General features: G+C 46.6%; 1 protein-coding gene across 1 annotated transcript; it reads left to right on the plus strand.

The window, feature by feature from the left end:
* The first annotated feature begins 56 nt into the window (after positions 1-56).
* VPS26B (VPS26 retromer complex component B) lies at positions 57-19,363 on the plus strand. The gene is made up of 6 exons (XM_080983765.1): positions 57-1,376; positions 8,081-8,237; positions 9,443-9,607; positions 10,930-11,105; positions 11,860-12,002; positions 13,708-19,363. Exons 1-6 carry the CDS (start codon positions 1,154-1,156, stop codon positions 13,852-13,854), a joined length of 1,011 nt encoding a protein of 336 aa, XP_080839891.1. The 5' UTR covers positions 57-1,153; the 3' UTR covers positions 13,855-19,363.
* The last annotated feature ends 422 nt before the right edge of the window (positions 19,364-19,785 follow it).

Below are 19,785 nucleotides of genomic sequence, written 5' to 3' on the forward strand. Positions count from 1 at the left end.
GGACGGAGAGGCGGGCCTTCCCCTCCTCGGCTCCCCCTCCTCCCCTTTGCCCAGGAACTGGAAGGGCGCGTGCGCAGTACGAGGCCCCTGGTCCGGGACGCGGCGCGAGCTCCGCAGCCAGCAGCGAGCGCAGCCCAGGCGAAGGCGGGGAAGAGGCAGCGCATCATCGGAGCGGCGGCGGCGGCGGCTGTCATCCTTCTTCCTTTATTTTATTTTTTTGCAAAGGCCCGGCTGTGCAGTGAATGCTCCGGTGCTGCGTTGCATTTCGCTGCACGGCATTGCTCTCCGGAGCCTCGGGCCTTCCTGCAGCAACCTCCCTCCGCCACCTTTTCCTTTCCTCCCAGGGAGCAACGCCTCCGCCGATTTTCCAACCCCTCCCCCCCATTCCACCTCTCTTATTTATTGATTTATTTATTTTTAGTTATTATTTAAAAACCCCAGCGAAGTGGGCCCGTAGATTGCACACGCCTACCCCCTCCGCCCGCTCCCCCTTCCTCAGCAGCAGAGTCCTCCGTGCATGCTTCTCCCGATTCCCTGCCGAAGCTGCTGCTCCCCCTTTCCCCGTTACCACCAACCATGTCCCCCACGGCTTGCAACGTTGCATTCCGTCTCCAGCTGTGAACGCCCCTTCCCGCTTCTCCTCCTTGCACGCCCACCTTCCTTGCATTGGCGCCCGAAGGTGAGAGAGCAGCGCCCCCAACCTGGGGCTGCCTTGATCCCTGCCAGTTCTTGGGTCTAGCCTTTCCACGCCTTCGGAGCTGTAGCTTGCAGAGCATCAGTTATCATTCTTCTTATTGGGTCCAAACAGCACCTGCCTACCCCCCTTCCTTCCATCACCCCCACCAAATAGTCCTCCTTTTGCTCTGAGCCCCTTTGCCCAACAGAGCCTTAGTCCTGCCCCAGCACACCCAGGTTTCCTTATGCACCAGGATCCTGTGGTTTCCTTTTCTTACTTTGGTAACTGTTTTTTAGCCAGACAAGCCGAGATTGCATCGTGGGCTGGCAAGGTTGCTCCTCCTTCACAGCATTGGTGAAAGCTCCCGCCTGGAGAACAAGGCTTGCACAGCCACCCCAAGGTGCTGCTTGCCCCGTTCTGTGCTGCTCGGCACCGCCTTAGCCTCCTGAGGTGCTGCATCCCTTCCCCAACATCGCCATGAGCTTCTTTGGGTTCGGACAGAGTGCGGATCTGGAATTGGTCCTGAGCGACGCAGAGAGCAGGCGCCGGGCAGAGCATAAGACCGAGGAGGGCAAGAAGGAGAAATATTTCCTCTTTTATGACGGTGAGACGGTTTCAGGGAGGGTCATCCTCACCCTCAAGCACCCAAACAAACGGCTGGAGCACCAGGGCATCAAGGTGGAGTTCATTGGGCAGATTGGTAAGTTCGGTCGGTACTTGCCATCCATGGTGGCAAAACTAAACCTCCATCAGTTGGTGCAGTTGGGTTATTTGGGGCCACATTCACACCATACATTTAAAACACTACCATACCAAAAGTCATGGTTTCCCTCCCAGTAGAATTATGGGAACTGTGGTTTAAGGATTCTGAGAGTTGTTAGGAGACCTCACATAGCCACTGTTCTCAAGAGTCCCCTGGGAAGGAGTGGTGGGAAACCACTCTGGGAATTGTACCTCTGTGAGTGGGATAGGGGCCTTCCAACGGCTGTCAGAACCCTTAACAAACTACAGCTCCCAGCATTCTTTGGGGGAAGCCATGGCTATTCAAAGTGGTGTCATAGGAGTTTAAATATATGGTCAGAATGTGGCCTTGGACTCTGGATTTATTGGTCTTTGGGTGGGGTGGGGAGAAAGAGTGGCTTTTTAGATAGCAATAAGCCTCCACAGTCAAAGGCAGAGATGCTTCTAAATACCAGTTGCTGAAAGCCACAGGAAGGGAGAGTGCTGTTGTGCTCAAAGTCTGCTTGCAGGGTGTTCCACAGGCATCTACTTGGCCGCTGTGAGAACAGGATGCTGGATTAGATGGGTCATTGGCCTGATCCAGCAGGCTCTTTTTATGTTCTTATGTAGTCACGTCTTGAACATGTGGATGTCTGCCCCTGACTCTGACAGCAGGGATGGTGCTGAGTATGTCAAAGGCTCAGGGTCTGGGTTGGTTGGTAAAAACAATTTGCTGGGAGTAGTTTATATGCATAGATGCACATAGATGTCACAAAAGGCAAGCTAATGTAATTCCCCATCCAGATAACCCCAGATAAATTATTCAATTAATGTGCACGCGTGCACCTGCAGATCACCCCAAACCAACTCCTTTTCTAGTCGTCCGCCCCCAGTTAATTTTCCCAATGGGTTCTGCTCCAAATCAGTTTAGTTCTAGTTCAGTTGCCCCTATTCATTATCCACCCTGTATCACCTTCACATAAAGTCATCTTCATTTAGCCCCCCAAATTTAATATTCTACCCAGTACAGGCAACTCCCTTCATGTGTCAATTGGACACGCCTGTAATGGTCCCCGCCTGAAATTCAAATCAATTTCCTCTGAATGTGTTATTCAGAATCCACTGGGCTGTTGAAAAAGATTTGTGTAGGATGTCTGGCAGCATCACCACATTTTCCGTGTATGGTCTCAAGACACATTGATGAACGGTAGGGCTATCTGTGGCAACTAGCCATGATGGCCGTGTTGTACCTCCAGTGTCAGAGGCAGTATCCTCTGAATATTAGTTGGTAGGAATCATGCTGTTGCATTCAGGTCCTGCTTCTGGGCTTCTCATAGGCATGCTGTGGGCCATTGGCCTGATCCCATAAGGCACTCTTTGTGCTCTTCTGAGTCAGTAAGAGTCTTGGTAAGAAGAGTGGGCTGATTTTCATGCTGGATAGGTCTACTCAGAGCTATTAGGCAAGATGGATGAATAGAAGCTCTATGTATCAAAGCAGTGTACCCCTTAGTATAAAGGGAAAAGAGAGAGAGAGAGAGGCCTAGTGAACAGAACCTCACAGACATAACTAGCATATATATCTCTTTATACCATATGCTGAAGGAGAAGAATAGTTGGGAAAGGGAACTGTTTTAATAGATAGACCGTACAGGCTCTGGGTTCTTTATGTGCTGATAATAGGCACATCTCCTTGTCAAATTCAGCTCACCATGTTGTAAGCAAGCGAAGGTGTTTCTGAATTTTCAAGGGGGACCCCTTCCATTTTTCTTACTGCTACTTTTGAACACAGCCATTGATTTAGCCTAGTTGGAGGGTGAAGAACCTGTGGCCCTCCAGATGTTGCTGGGCTGCAACTCCCCATCATCCCTGGCCATTTCCCATGCTGGCCGGAGCTGATGGAATGAGAGTCCAACAACTCTTGGAGTTCCCTAATCTTTGGCTTAGTGTTGCCTTGTCCCAGCCTGGAAAAGCTGTGCTCTCTGTGGTTTGCAATCCTTCCAGTGGTGTTGACCAAGGTAGATGGGGAGGGTAGCAGGCAGGGGCACGTGGACCATATCCATCCATGTTGATTTCCAGCATCTGTTTCTTACATTGCACTGTCTTTAAAAAGAGAGACAAAGAGAAAGTTGGTGTTTCTGGCTGCTGTGACTCACAGCCACTGACAGCCCTCAGGTGGGAGCCTAAGAAACAGCCTTGTGCTGAGTCAGACCACTGGGTCCATCTGACTCAGCATTCTCTACGTTGCCTGGCTGACGGTGGCCCTCCAGGGTTACAGGCAGGGGTCTCTCCCGGTCCCAGCCCCACCTGGAGATTGAACCAGGGACCTTCTGCTTGAAAGGTAGATGCTTTGCCCCTGAGCCATGGCCCTCTAATGAATCTAACTATTGGGTCTGTCCTGACTTGTATTGTCCTCTTCAGTAGGTTACTGCTTTTCCTGCATCCCAGGCAAATTCCTTCCTGTCCCATAGCAGGCAGTGATGGCCACCAACCTGGATGGCTTTGAAAGAGGATTAGACAGATTCAGGGAGTAAAAGGCTGTTGGCAGCTGCTATCTAGGATGGCTGTATTCTGCCTCCATTGTCAGAGATATAATTCCTCTGAAAACCAGTTGCTGGGAATTGCATGTGGGCGGAGTACTGTTGCACTCAACGTCCAGCTTTCAGGCTTTCCACGGACATCTGATTAGCCACTGTGCGGGCAGGATGCTAGACTAGAGGATCTATTGGGCTGATTCAGCAGGTTAGTTTTATGTTCCTGCTACTTGCTCCTTTTAACTGGAGGTGCCAGGATTCAACCTAGGACCTTATTGGGTGTGCCAGGCAAATGCTTTACGGCTGAGCTACAGCCTGCTTTGATTTTTGTTCTCACCAGCAGTGAACTCGGGGTTTTCTTCTGAGAATACTGATGTTTGCTTCTGCCAATAATGGTAGAAAAGGTTACCTGACTATCATTTATTTGCTCAACTGCTGATCAGTGGGTGGATGCAAGCTGCTTGTCTGAATACCAGTCATTGGGGAGCAACAGCGGCAGAGGTCTCTTGCGCTGATGGGCTCAAAAACTGTATAAGCATGATGATGGGTGGGCACAACAAGTCTACACTTAAACTGAGCATGCATGCAAATATAAGTAGTAGTCAGTGTTTTATGACAAGGCCAACTGTTAACAACAGTCTCTTGAGGCACCTTAAGTTATTAGCAGTAGTGTGGTAAATTCAGAAGTGCAGGGTTCCTTCATGATAGTCACAGCCCCCTGGAAACTGCTGACCCTGAATCTAGGGTCCCTCTAAAATGTAAGTTGCGGTTAATCTGCTTTTTCTTATCCCCTATTTTCCTATCTGGGATTTGATCGCCTGCCCACGCATCCATTGCCCTTCAGGTTGATGCTCATGTTACCCTTTAATACAGTGCTATTCCGTCAAGTTCCAGCTGAGAAAAAGCCCTGCTTTCATATATGAACCCACATAATTCTTTACCAGCACAACCCAGGCACCTAACAATGTTGACCTGGAAATGGCCACAGGCATCACATTTGATTGTGATGCAGGTGTTGAGAAAGTGTATACCCTGGCCCACCTCCTTGTCAGTGCAAGGGAACCCAAACTTAATACATGTACTTGGCATAGACATTCTTAACGTTGCACTCTGTGGGCAACACTTGCATCACAAAATCTGTGCATGCAGGAAAAATAAACTTGAGAATCCCAAATATCCGGGAGCATTTGGAACACCAAACTGGCATGTTGAAGAGACAGGGGTCGGCTGTGGTTGTGTGAAGGATCCGCCGCATGCTCAGTGTTGCCCCAGCCCCTTCTCCCCTCCTCTTGCAGTCTCCAAAACTGATCTAAGTGGATGGAGTAACAAATTGGGGTTGATTTCTGGCAAACTCATTCGGCTTTGTGAGTTCGTTGTTGGCTGGCTCCTTTGCCTGGCTTTCCAGATTACATGAAATGTTGTTACTAACAGTAAATGCTTATGTGGCCAGGATTCTGTACCCGCTTTCGGTTCTCTCTGTGTGGTGCATCCACGCCTCCTAGTCGTTTTTGCAGTCTGAGAAGCCGGATGACATCCCAAGTGCCTATTATTACGTTGGAGGGGGAAAAAATTCTGGCTTTCTATTTTGATTCCCTTGTTCCATGTGGTCAGCTCTGACTGTTCCCTGAGCCAGGGCTTGTGGTAAGAACCTCCCGCCTTCCCCAGCTATACTCTGTCAACCTGTTTTTCCTGCCTCTGCTTATTAGAAGGAACCTGAATGGCAGAAGACCTCAGTTCAATTCTGATTCATCCTTCCAGGTGTGGTATCTAGACATATTAATGGCGTGGCAGGAGCAACAGTAATATGACAGGGAGGACGGCTGTTTGGGGGAGGACTGCAGGTCAGTGGCTCATGCTTTGCAGGTCAGAGATCATGCTTTGCAATCAAAAGGTCCCAGGTTCAATCCCCAATAGCTCAAGGAAGGAAGGGTCCACTCACTGCCAACCAGTACTGAACTGGGGGGAGAAATAGTCTGACCTGGCTTAACACAGTTTCCTATTAATCCATCCTTACCTTTTTACAAGGCACCAGATTGGTACCTGCTTTTTCAGATCTAGTTACTGTTTAGTCCATCATTGGTTGGTCCTTCAGCAGGAGCTGAAATCCGATAGGCATAGGATTGCACTACACTCGCTTCCTGGGAGCACAGTACCATTGAACTCAGTGAGGTTTTCTTCTGACTTGGCATGTGTAGCCCTGTGACTGTAGTAGAGCCGATGTTTTAAACCTTTGGCTCTCCAGATGTTGCCAAAGGTTGCCAAACTGCAGCCCCAGCAAGCGTGGTCAGGGGTGATGGGAGTTGCAGTTCAGCAACAATTGGAGGGCCAGTGGTTCCCCACGTCTTTAGTACACAAAGCTTTTTTTAAAAAAAATGATGTCTTAATTTTACATCCTCAGTAAACATCTGAAAAGTTTTTGCAACAGCTAAGAGTAGTTGAACTGAAACAATTTGATTAGGAAAAGCAAGTTAAATAAATTGTGCTTGGTGTAGTTTAAATGTATGCAAACAATTCAGAGTATTACTTGAAAAATTACTTTTATTGGAATGCTTGCAAACATTTCAAGACTTGACAACAAAATAGCATACACGTTGCCTGTTACTTCAATTTTAAGAAATAAAGTGAAGGCACTGAAAACTGCTTAACATTTTTATTTTCATGTGCTGGATTAGTTGTGTGCATAAATCTTAGGGAGAAGACGTTTTAAAAAGCTAATTGCAGCTCTGAATTTAGATTTGACTAGTTGCTGTATCCAGTTTGACTTGTATTGTAGTTATTCATTGTGCTACTAATTGATTTTTTATGAAACAACACGTTTCTAAAACTGGTAAGCTTTGCACAAGAAAAATATTGCATTGGAAAGTTTTCTTCAAAAATTCCATGCCAGAAGATTTTCTCCACATCACTGCTTGAGGGAGGGCTGTCATGGCAGTTCAGATGTCTACTGCAGGTGAAAGCCCTAAACAACTTGGGAACCTACTGGCTTTTGGAACTGCTTTTCCCTTGTGGATCTTCCTGGGCCCTAAAATAATCTGCTGATGCCCTCCTCATTTCTGAAGCACAGACAGTGGCAATAAGAGAGAGAGAGTCTTTTCAGTGGTGGCTCTCTATTTATGGAACACTATTTGTATAGACCAGGGGTCTGCAACCTTTAGGACAAAAAGAGCCACTTGGACCCGTTTCCGAAGAAAAAAAAACCTGGGAGCCGCAAAACCATTGTGACATTTAAAACAAATATATCTCCGGAGCCGCGATCTGACAGCGGGCGGGAAGGTGACGTCGGGACGGTGCGTGACTAACGCACGCACCGCCCCCATGCGACATCACAGCCAGTACAGCGCCCGCCACAGTGGGGAGTGTCGGGGTGCACAATGCACCTCCTCCCCTCGCTAATATCCGCCCCGGAGGTGTAAAAGAGCCACATGCGGCTCCAGAGCCGTGGGTTGCAGACCCTTGGTATAGACTCACCTGACACGTAATGTTTTTTCAGCACCAAGGAAATAGATTCTTCCAGGACTTCAAAAACAACTTTTAGAGATTATTTTAGCATCTCAGATTTCAGCCTCTTTTTAATGTGAAGGTTATTAGTCTTAGGGTTTTGATCTCTATGTGATTGGGCCAGCGTTGATACTTATTTTTTCTTGTTGATTAGCTGCATCCATTTAAATTGTTAGCTTTTTTTTTGCTGGTGCTTTGATATACTTTACTGCAGGGGTGGGCTGACTTCAGGCTTCTACTTTGCTTTTTACTGGAACCCCTAGATCCACCAACCAGTGCTTGGCCACAAAAGCCTTGTGCTTAGAGCTAAATAATTCTGACCTCTGTGATTTATTTTGGGTACCATAAAATAACAGAGCTCACCGGCTTCACACACAAAAATCTACCGTTGGTTAATCCAAGCTGCTTCTTTCTTTTTCTTCAGCAGCATAATTTATGGCAAGAAGGATTCGTTTTATTGCTTCTATTATTAAACAATTGGGAGCCATAAATCCTTGCTAATCTACTGCTAGTCACTCAGAGATCTAGATCTACCAGTTGATACAGGGCTACCTTCTGCCTTAATGTTCCTTTCCTATTTTCTTGCACTTCACTTGGAGGCTTCTAGAATGAGGCCACAAATAGCCTTGCTTCACCAAGAATCTTTCACTTCTAGAGCTATATTACGATCGAGGGAACCACCATGAATTCGTGTCACTTGTGAAGGACTTGGCCCGCCCCGGAGAGTTCACCCAGTCACAGACCTTTGATTTTGAATTCACACACGTGGAGAAACCGTACGAATCCTACACGGGGCAGAACGTGAAGCTGAGGTGAGCTCCATCTCGGCTCCTCCAGCCTTTCCCAGTTTTCTCAGCAGCAATGCCACTAAGATGCCACTAAGAAATTGACCTCCTTCAACCTGGTGCCTGGCAGGTGTTTTGGAATACAGCTCCCCACAGCTTCACTGGCTGGGACTGGTGGGAGTTGAAATCCAGAACATTTGGAGCTGTCGGATTGGGGATATCAAGGCTTTGGTTGTCTGAAATAAAGTTACTGTGGTGGAATTAAAAATATGAATCTCTGTGGACTTACTCATATGGGTAAACAAAAAAATAAAAAATAAATATCTAAGTGCCTGGATTCAGAATGCAGAACTTGCACATGAAGAGTCCCGGTAGCAGAGTCTTAAACTCACAAAAATAAACAGCAGTATAGCATTAGGAATATAGGTTGTTAAACATTTTTTTATCCCATTCAGCTGCACACAGCAGCTCTTACAATGAGCAAACCACACGCCGTTAAGTAAGTTTAAATGCTTTACTTACAGATTCAAGGTCTCAGTCCTGCATTGCTTCCCCAGATATTCTTCCTCACTGGTTACATCATGGAAAAGGGAACAGACAAAGGAGGGAATTTGACTTTCTTCCTTCCATGGTGAGGGGTCATGGCAAAGGCTTTGCCAACCCCTTCCTCCCAAGGAGAGGGGGGTGATCTAGCTAAGCCTGGGATGACTTACAGTATGATCATAACTCATGAATGCTAGCTGTATTTGACCACAGTCTCCCAGAGTTTGTATGTATTTTGGTATGTAGAACCAAACCAATTTTTTTAAAAAATTGTTTAATCCACTGGAACCTCCAGCTATTTCCAAGTTGTCCCATTCATGCAAGGACTTCCCTTTGCACGAAAGAACTGCACCCACTCCACTGTGATTTTCTCCATAGGGTTGTGGGATTGATTAGTGTATAAGCTGCTATGGGAACCTTTTTGGCTGACGGCGGTGCATGTGTGTGTGTGTGTGTGTAAAAATTGCATTTTTTTTCTTTAAAGCATTCATATCCCACCTTTCTATCCAAGGCCACTTATTGTCAGTAAGCTCAAACAACTGGAAAATCTGAATGCAGTTATAAAAAATCCTAGCATCCAAAATGAAAAGAAAGGTTTAATTTAAGTATCTATTGCAGATGCTTAATAGACATGAATCCTCAGGCTGTTGAGAGACTTGCTACCACAATTGGGTCTTTCTTTTTTGCAGGTACTTCCTCCGGGCCACCGTGAGCCGCAGACTGAATGACGTGGTGAAGGAGATGGACATTGTTGTACACACGCTTAGCACGTACCCAGAACTTAATTCCTCCATCAAGATGGAGGTGGGCATTGAAGATTGCCTGCATATTGAGTTTGAGTACAATAAATCCAAGTAAGTTGTTCCACAAAGGCTTCCTAGTGAATGAGTTGGGTATTTGAAGTTTGTATACAGGGATGTAGCCAAGTGACTAGGGAGACGTCCCTTGGAGATTGTGACTTTGTCCTTGTGCACTTCTTCTCCCATGGATGGTCTTCTTGGTTGCGTGGCAGGCAGTCCCTTAAAAGAGGTGCAGGGGAAAACCTTAGGCCCTCAGGAGGTCACTGAGTGACCACTCCCATCAACCTTGGCCATGCTCGCTGGGTGATGGGAATTGTAGCTCAGCAACATTGGGAGAGCCCAAGGTCCCCCACACTTTCCTTAAAGAATGGCAATAGCTTGGTGGCAGTATCCATGCAGAAGGTCGCAGGTTCAATCCCTTGGATGTCCCAGTAGGCCTGAGAAACCTTGGAGAGCCATTGCCAATCAGTATAGACCAGCTTTGGGGAACCAGTTTGTAAACTAGCAACATCTGGAGGGAAAAGGGTTCCCCACATCTGTCCTTGACCTGGCTGGAACTTACGAGAGACAGGAGTCCAACAGGGCTGGGCAATATCTGGTTTCCAACATTGCAATATGTCATCAGCTAAATAAGGATGGAGCTATGTAAAGATGGACAGTATGGCTCAGTGTTAACTAGTTTTCACTTTGTGATATATCGCCTGCTAAGCATTGTGATATAATGATATATCACAATGTCTGAAATAAGGATGGAGCTGGTTTTGAACCTCATGATGTAACACCAGCTAAACACCGTGATATGCTTGCTATTATATAACAGTGTCTGAAATAAGGATGAAGCTATATAGAGGCATTGGCTGGCTTCACAGTTTTTCCCACATTGTGATTTTTTGCATAGCACACAAACACACATCTTGAGACCCAATATATTTCCAGGTCAAAACTTATGAAACCAATAGCACAGGCACCCCCAAACTCGGCCATCCAGATGTTTGGGGACTACACTTCCCACCATCCCTGACCACTGGCGCTGTTAGTTAGGGATGATGGGAGTTGTGGTCCCAAAACATCTGGAGGGCCGGGTTTGGGGATGCCTGAAACAGCATAATATGGACTTGAAACCAGTTTTGGACAATATATCACCTGGCCCTAGAGTCCCAACATCTGGGGGGACCTGTCATTCTATTTTGTTGTTTAAAGGTTATACCTATTTGTCAATGCTTGTTTTGACCCACTTTGATCTAGAAACGCTGGGTAGATTTTAAAAATAAAATAAAATAAGCAACATGCAATTAAAATAAAATAAGCAACTGTGAAAGGAGAGATTCTCTGGTCTGTTGAGTCTACTTCCTCTGTTGATTTCCGGCTCTCTCCAGGTACCATTTAAAAGACGTGATTGTTGGGAAGATCTACTTCCTCCTAGTGCGGATCAAGATCAAGCACATGGAGATCGACATCATCAAGAGGGAGACCACGGGGACTGGCCCTAATGTTTACCATGAAAACGATACAATAGCTAAATATGAGATCATGGATGGGGCACCTGTCAGAGGTAAGGAGGGATTGCTTGGAAGGATGCCCCAAGGCAGCCATCCCCCCCACAACCTGGTGGCTTCTAATATTTTGGACTGTAGCCCCCAGCCAGCATAGCCAATGTTGAGGAATGACGGCAGTTGTAGTCCCAGCAACATTTGTTAGTGCATCATCCCTGTACTAAAGGGATATGCTGGTTTCAGGTGGTTAACCTGGCATCTCATGCTAAAAAAGGCATGAGTTGTACCACCGAGCTGCAGCCCCTCTCCACAACACTCTTTTACATTCCTCTTCCCCCACCCACTTTTTTTGCACATTTACTTAAAGCATCTCAAGAAAGCAAAAATGCAGCATTAAAACTGTGCTATAAGAGCATATCAGAACGGGGATTTGGGGAATTTATACAGATCAAAACAAGGGTAGCGGCCTCTCAATTTCACACTTTGGCCTTGGTAGCTGAATGAGGACTGGAACTCTGGTCTCCTTGCTCCGAACCCAACACTAGGAGTGGCTTCCAGATGTTCCTGGATACTGTTCCTGTCATTGCTCACCATTGGACCTGCTGGCTGGGGCTGATGGGCGTTGTAGCTCAGCCATGCCTCAAAGGCTGCAGGTGCTGTATCCCTGCCCAGTGCACCTATTTGTTGCACCATTGCTCTTGCTCCAGTGGAAACGTGAAAACAAAACCAGTGGGAAGTTCTGTTCATCTTACGCTTTGATGTTATAAGTGTGTTACGGCTTGGAAAATTGGTTTTGATTGGCCTCCTTTGCAGGGGAGTCCATCCCCATCAGGCTCTTCCTCGCTGGCTACGAACTGACGCCGACCATGAGGGACATCAATAAGAAGTTCTCGGTGCGCTACTATCTCAACCTCGTGCTGATTGATGAGGAGGAGCGGCGCTATTTTAAACAGCAGGTGAGGTGGCGTGGGGCCCTACCGGGACAGCTGCCTGAGGTCCCAAGCGGGCAGGCCTGTTATGGGAAGTTTGACGGAGACAGTGGGGCCGTTGTCTCTCCTTTGCTGCATAGTTAGGAGATGTGGAACCGGTAATCCTCCAGATGTTTCCGGATTGCAATTTATCAATCCTTGACCTTTGGCTATGCTGGTGGGGGCTGATGGGAGTTCATGAATTCTCCAGCCCCAGTTTAGGCCAAGAACTGAGTGTCTCAGGACATATTAACTCAGGAATATGTGAGTGTCTCAGGACATATTAACTCAGGAATATGTTCCATGCAGTTTGATGGTTCTCTCTCTCCCTCTCTCTCTCTCTCTCTCTCTCACACACACACACACACACACACCACCTCCAGTGACACCTTTTGTGATACTGTTGCCTGGATCCTGAGGGTGTTGTGTGCACAGGCAGCGACCATTTTAGGCGCATCCAATATGCGTGCAATTACGCACATGTGCATCATGCTAAAGTAACCTGAAAACGTCACCAAAAGGGGCGGAATGCAATGTTTGCAGGCTGTTTCAATGGCGTTTCAAATATGCATGGTTTCACTTAAACACGGGGAGCCATTGCCTGTATTTCAGGGGGAAACGGACACATGCATGTGAATGACTTTGACAAGGAAGGGATGTAGCTCAGCGGCAGACTATGTACTTGGCGTGTGGAAGGTCCCAGGTTCAATCCCCAGCCTCTCCAGTAGGGCTGGGAATGCCCCCTGCTTGTACTCCTGGAGAGTTGCTACCTGTCACCAGGGACAATACTCAGGCCCCATCTGCACTATGTAGTTAAAACGATATCATACCTCTTTAGATTTTCGTGGTTGCTCTCCTCCCCACTTGCCAGAATCCTCAGAACTGTAGTTTAGGGTGCTGATTTGTTAGGAGACCCCTCTCCCCATCACTGAGCTACAATTCTCAAGAGTGGTTTCACTTTATTATTAAATTTATTTATATCCTGCCTTTTCCCCAGACTGGGGGGGGGGGCACTCCAGGCAGCTTACAAAGATTAAAACCCCCCAGATAAAATACAGAAGGCTGAAAACATATACAGTGGTACCTCGGGTTAAGTACTTAATTCATTCTGGAGGCCCGTACTTAACCTGAAACTGTTCTTAACCTGAAGCACCACTTTAGCTAATGGGGCCTCCTGCTGCTGCTGCGCCGCCGGAGCACGATTTCTGTTCTCATCCTGAAGCAAAGTTCTTAACCTGAAGCACTATTTCTGGGTTAGCGAAGTCTGTAACCTGAAGCGTATGTAACCTGAGATACCACTGTAGCATGTAATAGCTAAAAAGTAATTAAACTATAATAAAATAAAAACAGATCTATTAAAGTACAGATAGGAAAAACAGCGCAGCACTATTTGAAAGTCCTTTCCTTAACAAAACAGCTCCCAAAAGCCTGCCCGAATTAAGCAGTGTTCACCTGCCAGCAGAAGGACAACAAGGAGGGATCCAGTCTGGCTTCTCTAGGAAGGGAATTCAACCCCTATTGCCAGGGGACTCTGAGAATTGTTATTCTCTGGGAAGAAGAGGGGTCTTCTAACAACTCTTGGCACCCTTAACAAACTGCAGTTCTAGACAGAACTTTTGGTCTGCTGCATGGCACAAACCGGGGGTACCAGCCCATTATTAATACAATCCCATCTCTCCTTTTGCGGGAGCAGGAGGTGGTGTTATGGCGCAAAGGCGACATTGTGAGAAAGAGCATGTCCCACCAAGCTGCCATTGCCTCTCAGCGGTTCGAAGGCACGTCTTCCCAGACGGAGAGCAGAACGCCCAGCCAGCCTTCAGAGAACAACGGCCGGCAGTGAGGGGGTTGCGGGATAAGGGGTTCCAAAGCGCTTCCGTGTTCAAGGCTTGAAGACGTCGACGAGGAAGGAGAATGCAGAACGGATCTTTCACCAGAGACTTGCGAACACAGATTATCTTGTCAGGTTGTGTGTGTGTGTGTTTTCTTCATTTTTCTTTGTTCCTTTCCCCCTGAGGACTCGCAACTTAACGGAATGGGGAGGGAGCCAATGGATGCGACCGCGACAAGGTTTGCCTCCCTCTACATTCAAATATTCCTTGGGGATAGGGCGGGGAGCTGGATCAGTGGCTTTAGAAGGCATGATGAAGGGAAGGGTGGCTGGTGAAAAGTGTGTCTGTGTTCTGACATGATGCTAAAAGCATTCCCCCCCCCTCAAAAAATGTAAAGACACCCCCATCGGTTTTACTGTACATTTGGGTTTTTTAATTTTTTTTTAAGAGCGCTCCATTTTCTCTTCCTCAGTGGCATTATTCATATGTGTACATAAGTAGCACCAGAGAGGCTCGTTTAGCATTCAAGTGTAAAAAATAATAATAATTTCCCCAGCATTTCTTAAACTCCTAAAAGCTGATGGGACACTTCTTTCCCAAATTAAAATCTGGGAGTCTCGCTTCATTCTTACACCCAAAACGGTTTTACTTTTTAAGGTAAATCTTATGTCCCTGGGTGAGTCTGTGTTCTGAGCACAGCTCCTGCTTAGAAGGAAGCAGGCACAGAACAGCATCTCTCGTAGACACACACAGCGGACAGCCTCCTCTGAAGGCAGCCATAGGAAGATCTGCACTGGCTGTAATTTGAATGACTGACTGGAGAGGTGTGTCTGGTAAATCGCGCAGAGAGGTGACAGGGAGCCTCTTTGGCTAGGTTGGTGCACTGGGCTCCTGGTAGCCTGGCCATCCAATGTCATTAGATTCCAACTCCTTATCAGCCCGAGGCAGTATCGATAAGGGGCAGGGTTGATGGACATTGTGGTCCGGTAACATTTGGAGGGCCACAGATTCCCCACCCTTCGTTAATTTAATTAACTTGCTGATTGTGGCATGGGAATTGTTTTTTACCCTCCGTCTTCCGAGTTTCTTTTGTAGAACTGGAAAAACAACACTACTGTTTTCACCAAGCTAGTTGTGTACTGTTGAGACTTCCTTCGTTGAAAACTGGAGCGCGAGGCGGAAACCTGTACTTTGGGGGCCTTAAAAAAAAAAAAGGCATAGTGAGGGAGGGAAGCTCACACACCCCGTTTCTGTTGTAGCCCACTTTAAAACGTACCCTCCCCAATAGCATTCTCCTATTTCCCAAGCTTTCCGCATGCACTCTGTTGCTATTCCAAAAGTTGGATCAGCACAGCCCATTCCCAAACTGTGTTCCGTGAGGGAAAAACCCCCAAGGACCTGGTACCTTCTGTACGTACATTCCTTGATCGCTGAGGTGATCCACGTTCTTACACATCCTAAAAGCGAACCTTCAGGGAGGTGGAATGGCGAGCTGTGTCTAAAAGTGCGTCCCTTAGGATTAGATATTTGGAAGGCCCTGATGAATTGGGCTGCTTTTCCCTAAGTGTGCTGGGGGCACCTGCTCTTGGATTATCTTTCCCCACATCCTATAAAAGACCACACACACCCTGCAGCCAAAGCTTCATCTCTCCACCCCTCCACCCCCCTGAAAAAGCCTGATATAAGCTTAAAGTTAATTGAACACTAAAAATGTACAGAGTTAAATAGATGTGTCTTGTTCTGTAAGCATGAGTTGGTTTTATTCGTCTTCACCATTGAGATTGACTAAGGAGAACAAACACAGTCACTTCCCTCCAAGCCCATTTTGTGATAAATATGCACTTTCTTCTGTAGAGGTGGGCGTAAGACTGAATGTCACCTCAAAATATTCAGAAATTCGTTGGTTGAGTTGCTCCCCCTCTAATACAAACCATTTACCCGTAATTTAATAGCATAAATATTTCTCTGATTTGCCTTCTGACTTCAACACTTTTAGGAATATTTCTTTTAAGCTTCTCCCCTCTTTATTTCCCTTACGTGAATCAATGAGAACTAGAAACTTGAGCACCACAGCTGCTCCCTCCACAAAAATGAAACCTACCTGCAGTTCTAACAGATTCCTGGGACCAAGCAAACGTTTTGTTTTTAAGACACCCACACCTTCATTCCGTTTCTTAATCAGTGGGATATATCTATGCAGAGATTCTACCAGATCACTGTAAAAGCACCAGAGGACATGACAATTGTCAGCTTTTATTTTAGGAAAGAGACACGTGGGCAGCTTGTGTGCATGTGATGGATAAATGTGTAGGCTATGCCTGATGAAATTTCAGAAGGCAGAGGGGCTACTTGAATAAAATTTCTGGTGGCCTGCATGTGTCTTTCCCTGTATCAAAGTGATTAAAGTGCATTTTTTTTACAGCTTGTAGAATAAATTGCACAGGATTTTCTTAAATTTGCAAAATTGGTGCAGGGTATGTGATTTCAGTTTTCTCAGTTGTCCTTATTTAGAACTCCTACCTTTCTTTCATAGAATTAAAGTACTGTAGAGTTGGAAGAGACACCAAGCGTCATCTGGACTAACCCCCCCTGTCATGTTTGAATTGAAAACACCCCCACCTATTTGGAAATACAGTTCTCTGAATAATCCAGCCTTTACATGAGGGATGGGGAACCTGTAGCCCTCCAGATGTTTCTGGACTACAACTGCCATCATCCCTAAATCTTGACCATGCTGAGCAGGGTTTATGGGGGTTGGAGTCCCTAAGCAATGGGAACCTGTAGCCCTTCCAAATGTTGTCGGGACTCTAAATCACAACATCCTTTGCTATTGGTCATGGTAGCTGGGGCTGATGGGAGCTGGAGTTCAGCAACATCTGGAGGGCCACAGCCAAGCCGGCCCTTATTGGAAAGCTTTTTCTCCCTGTTGCTTTGCGACCCATGTAGGAAGAGTTCAAGGATTGTGTGTTGCTTGCGGGGGTGGCGAGAGAATACAATGCCTTCTGTAAAGTGTAGGTAGATCTTGCAGTCCTGCTTGAGCATAAAGCCATATTCTCTGGCAGGCTGTATTCTGAAGAATACTGCTGCAAATGTATTTTTAAACAGGGGCTGTGCCCTTGCTCACTTCACCTGCCAACCTTTCTCCCCTCCCTTTACACCTCACCCAAAAAATCCCTCCTCTACATGGTTCATCTGGGCCACCCACTGCCTATGTATCCATCTTCTGGTTCCCTCACCTTGCCCGGGCTGCTGGAATCTCCCCCCTCCAGTTCCCTCCTCTTCCCTGAGCAGCTTGTCACACTGTCATTTTCATCGCCATCTGGCTGTAGCTAAGAGAGCTGTAGTGTGATGACATCCTTAGAATTTTTTATATTGCAGAGATACAGAATCTGGTACTAGCTAGTGGGATCCATGCAAATAATATTCTTATCTTTATTCTGACAACACCTTTATGAGATAGGTCACTATTAACCCCCATTTGGGCAGATTGGGAATGAAAGCTGTATGCCTAGGATAGCCAATTTGGTGCCCTCTGGGTATTTCCCATCACCCCTAGCCAGCATGGCCAATAAGGATGATGGGAGCTAAAGTCCAAAATATCTGTAGGACACAAAGTTGGCTATCTGAGCTATAAGCCACACCCATACCCCCACCAGTGGATCACATGTTGGAGCAAAGATTTCAAAGCCAATTCTCTTACGTCACAGAGACAGGAAACCAATGCTCTGACAGCTGTAACTAATGGGGACATTCCCCCTTTCTCAAGTTTTTTTGTTGCTAATGCTTGCTGTCTACTACTTTGAAGGTTTTAGAATCAGACAAATACATTGCTTGGTTGGCAGAGAACCTGTGGCTCCCCCCAGATGTTGCTGAACTACTCCTTCCATCAATGTCTGGAGGACCAAAGGTTCCCTCTCCCAGAGCTTGGGAGTCCTACATTAAGTGGGGAAGAACTGGCATCTGACATATGAAGGCCAAGGATGTTCCACCAAGAAGAAACCAGGCTGAAACTAAACACCAAATGTGTTGGGTCCGCAAAGGGGAGAGATGATGCTTTGGCTCTCACCACAAAGCAGGCTGGGTGCTGCTCCTAAGTTTATTCCATTCTTGTGTGCAACAGCTCCTTTGCTGTGCCAGAACAGCAGTGAAACCATCTTCATCGTTTTTAACCAGCTTCTGGTGATCATTCCTGTCCTGCTGTCGGGTGATTCTTGCTGCGAGGCTGTTTTCTGCCTATTTAGGGGATACTTAGTCAATAGGTTTCTCCCTGTTTGGAGATGTAAAGTTTGGAGTGGGGAGTGTAAATGTTTTCCAGCTGCACATAATGGTTGATGGCTGTTTGGACCTAAAAGACAAACCTCCTCCACAGCTGGTGATGAATTCTTAGTTTTGTAAAGCCATATAATATGTGCTGGCATTGGATATAGGTTAGTGGTTTTGAAGCTTTTTAGTATTCAGGCTGCTGTATGGATCTGCTCGCTCTTTATTGGACCTCAGCATTTTGTGACCCGTACCAACTGCATGAGGGGGTACTTGAAAGAACTTTGCATTAGATCTCAAGAGCCAGGGGTGTGTGTGTTCTTTGTTTTCCAGGCCAAGGGTCCAGGGCAATATATGCTCCGCATTTTCATGGAAGAACAAATCACAAGATGTGGTAGCAGGTGGAGAACCAAGTTTCTAGACAACCATAAGTTTTCATTCTGAAAAGAAAAAGCCTATGCCAGGACAAATGGTTCTCATGTTGAATGGTTGAAGAGTTATGCTTCCAGCTGTGCTATTAGTCCATGGTGAGATCACAGCAGCCAGAGGATGGGTGGTTTCCAAAGTAGCGCTGGATAACATGGCCCACCCGCACAAAGAATTCTGCTTGTGCAGGGGGGCTTCCTTCCCCCTTCCCCACATCTCCAGTGCCCCAAAGCAAACAGGGGGTGTGGGGAAGGAATCCCCTTTGTAAAAGCCTGAATTTTTGTGCTAGTTTGACAACATCCAGTGTTTTTTTCAGCCAAGGCACAAGTGCTCATCTCCCCATGACTAGGAGTAGTACATTATTAAAAACTGGGGGGGGGGGTAAATTATGCAAAGTAGTTGGCTGATTTGCATAATTTTATGCAGGCAGCTTGGGGCTGTGCAGTATAGAACCGCCGGTGTATTTGTAAGGTACATCATACACCCTGGTTCAGTTTCTACTAAGCCTTCTAGAGTAGGGTCCATACCCATTTTGCACCTAGCCATCCCTGGAAAAAGCCATGTTTAACGTTCATCTCCAGTGTGAGACACAAGAGAAGGAAAAAAAATCCCAAGCAAAGACCACCCACGAGGATCTGACTGCCCCGCTCTGGCAGGGATGGGTGGGTGGCGAATCCACAGGTACTGAATTAAGCTGGGCAACTTGTAAATTTAAGCCTCTGCATTGTTTACATGTTTCTTAATTCATTGTCTTTTAAATGGTTGTATTTTTAAATGATGAGAGGTTGTTCTCCCAATTAAAAAAGAAGCCATTCTAGGCTTTCAAAGGTTGAACGTCAAGCTATTTTTCTTGGGTTGCGTGATATTTCTATTCGTCTAAAAATGATTTAAAAAACCACGAAAGTGGGGTGGGAGAGTAAATCCAAGGTTTCCTGAGAGTCTCCGTTTCCAGCCTTGCACCCATGCCTGTGGGGTGTAAGTAATTAGGGGGAGGATAAAAAGTACTGCACATATACTCAGGGGCATTCTTTCCCCTCAAAGAATTCTGGGTGCTGTAGTTTAGAGCTCACAAGAGTGAACAGTTCCCAGCAACCCTTAAACTACAGTGCCCAGAATGCTTTGAGGGAAAAAATGTGCCTTAAAGGCACGGTGCATAACCAGCCCCCTGCCCTGCAAGAGAGGTTCTGCTAGCCACATCTCATGTGTTCTACACCTGTTAAGACCTCCTTATTTGGTCAGGTGGCTGGCTGGTGCTG

Source organism: Podarcis pityusensis, assembly GCF_964106645.2.
Source record: "Podarcis pityusensis genome assembly, chromosome: 15".
Classification (NCBI taxonomy): domain Eukaryota; kingdom Metazoa; phylum Chordata; class Lepidosauria; order Squamata; family Lacertidae; genus Podarcis; species Podarcis pityusensis.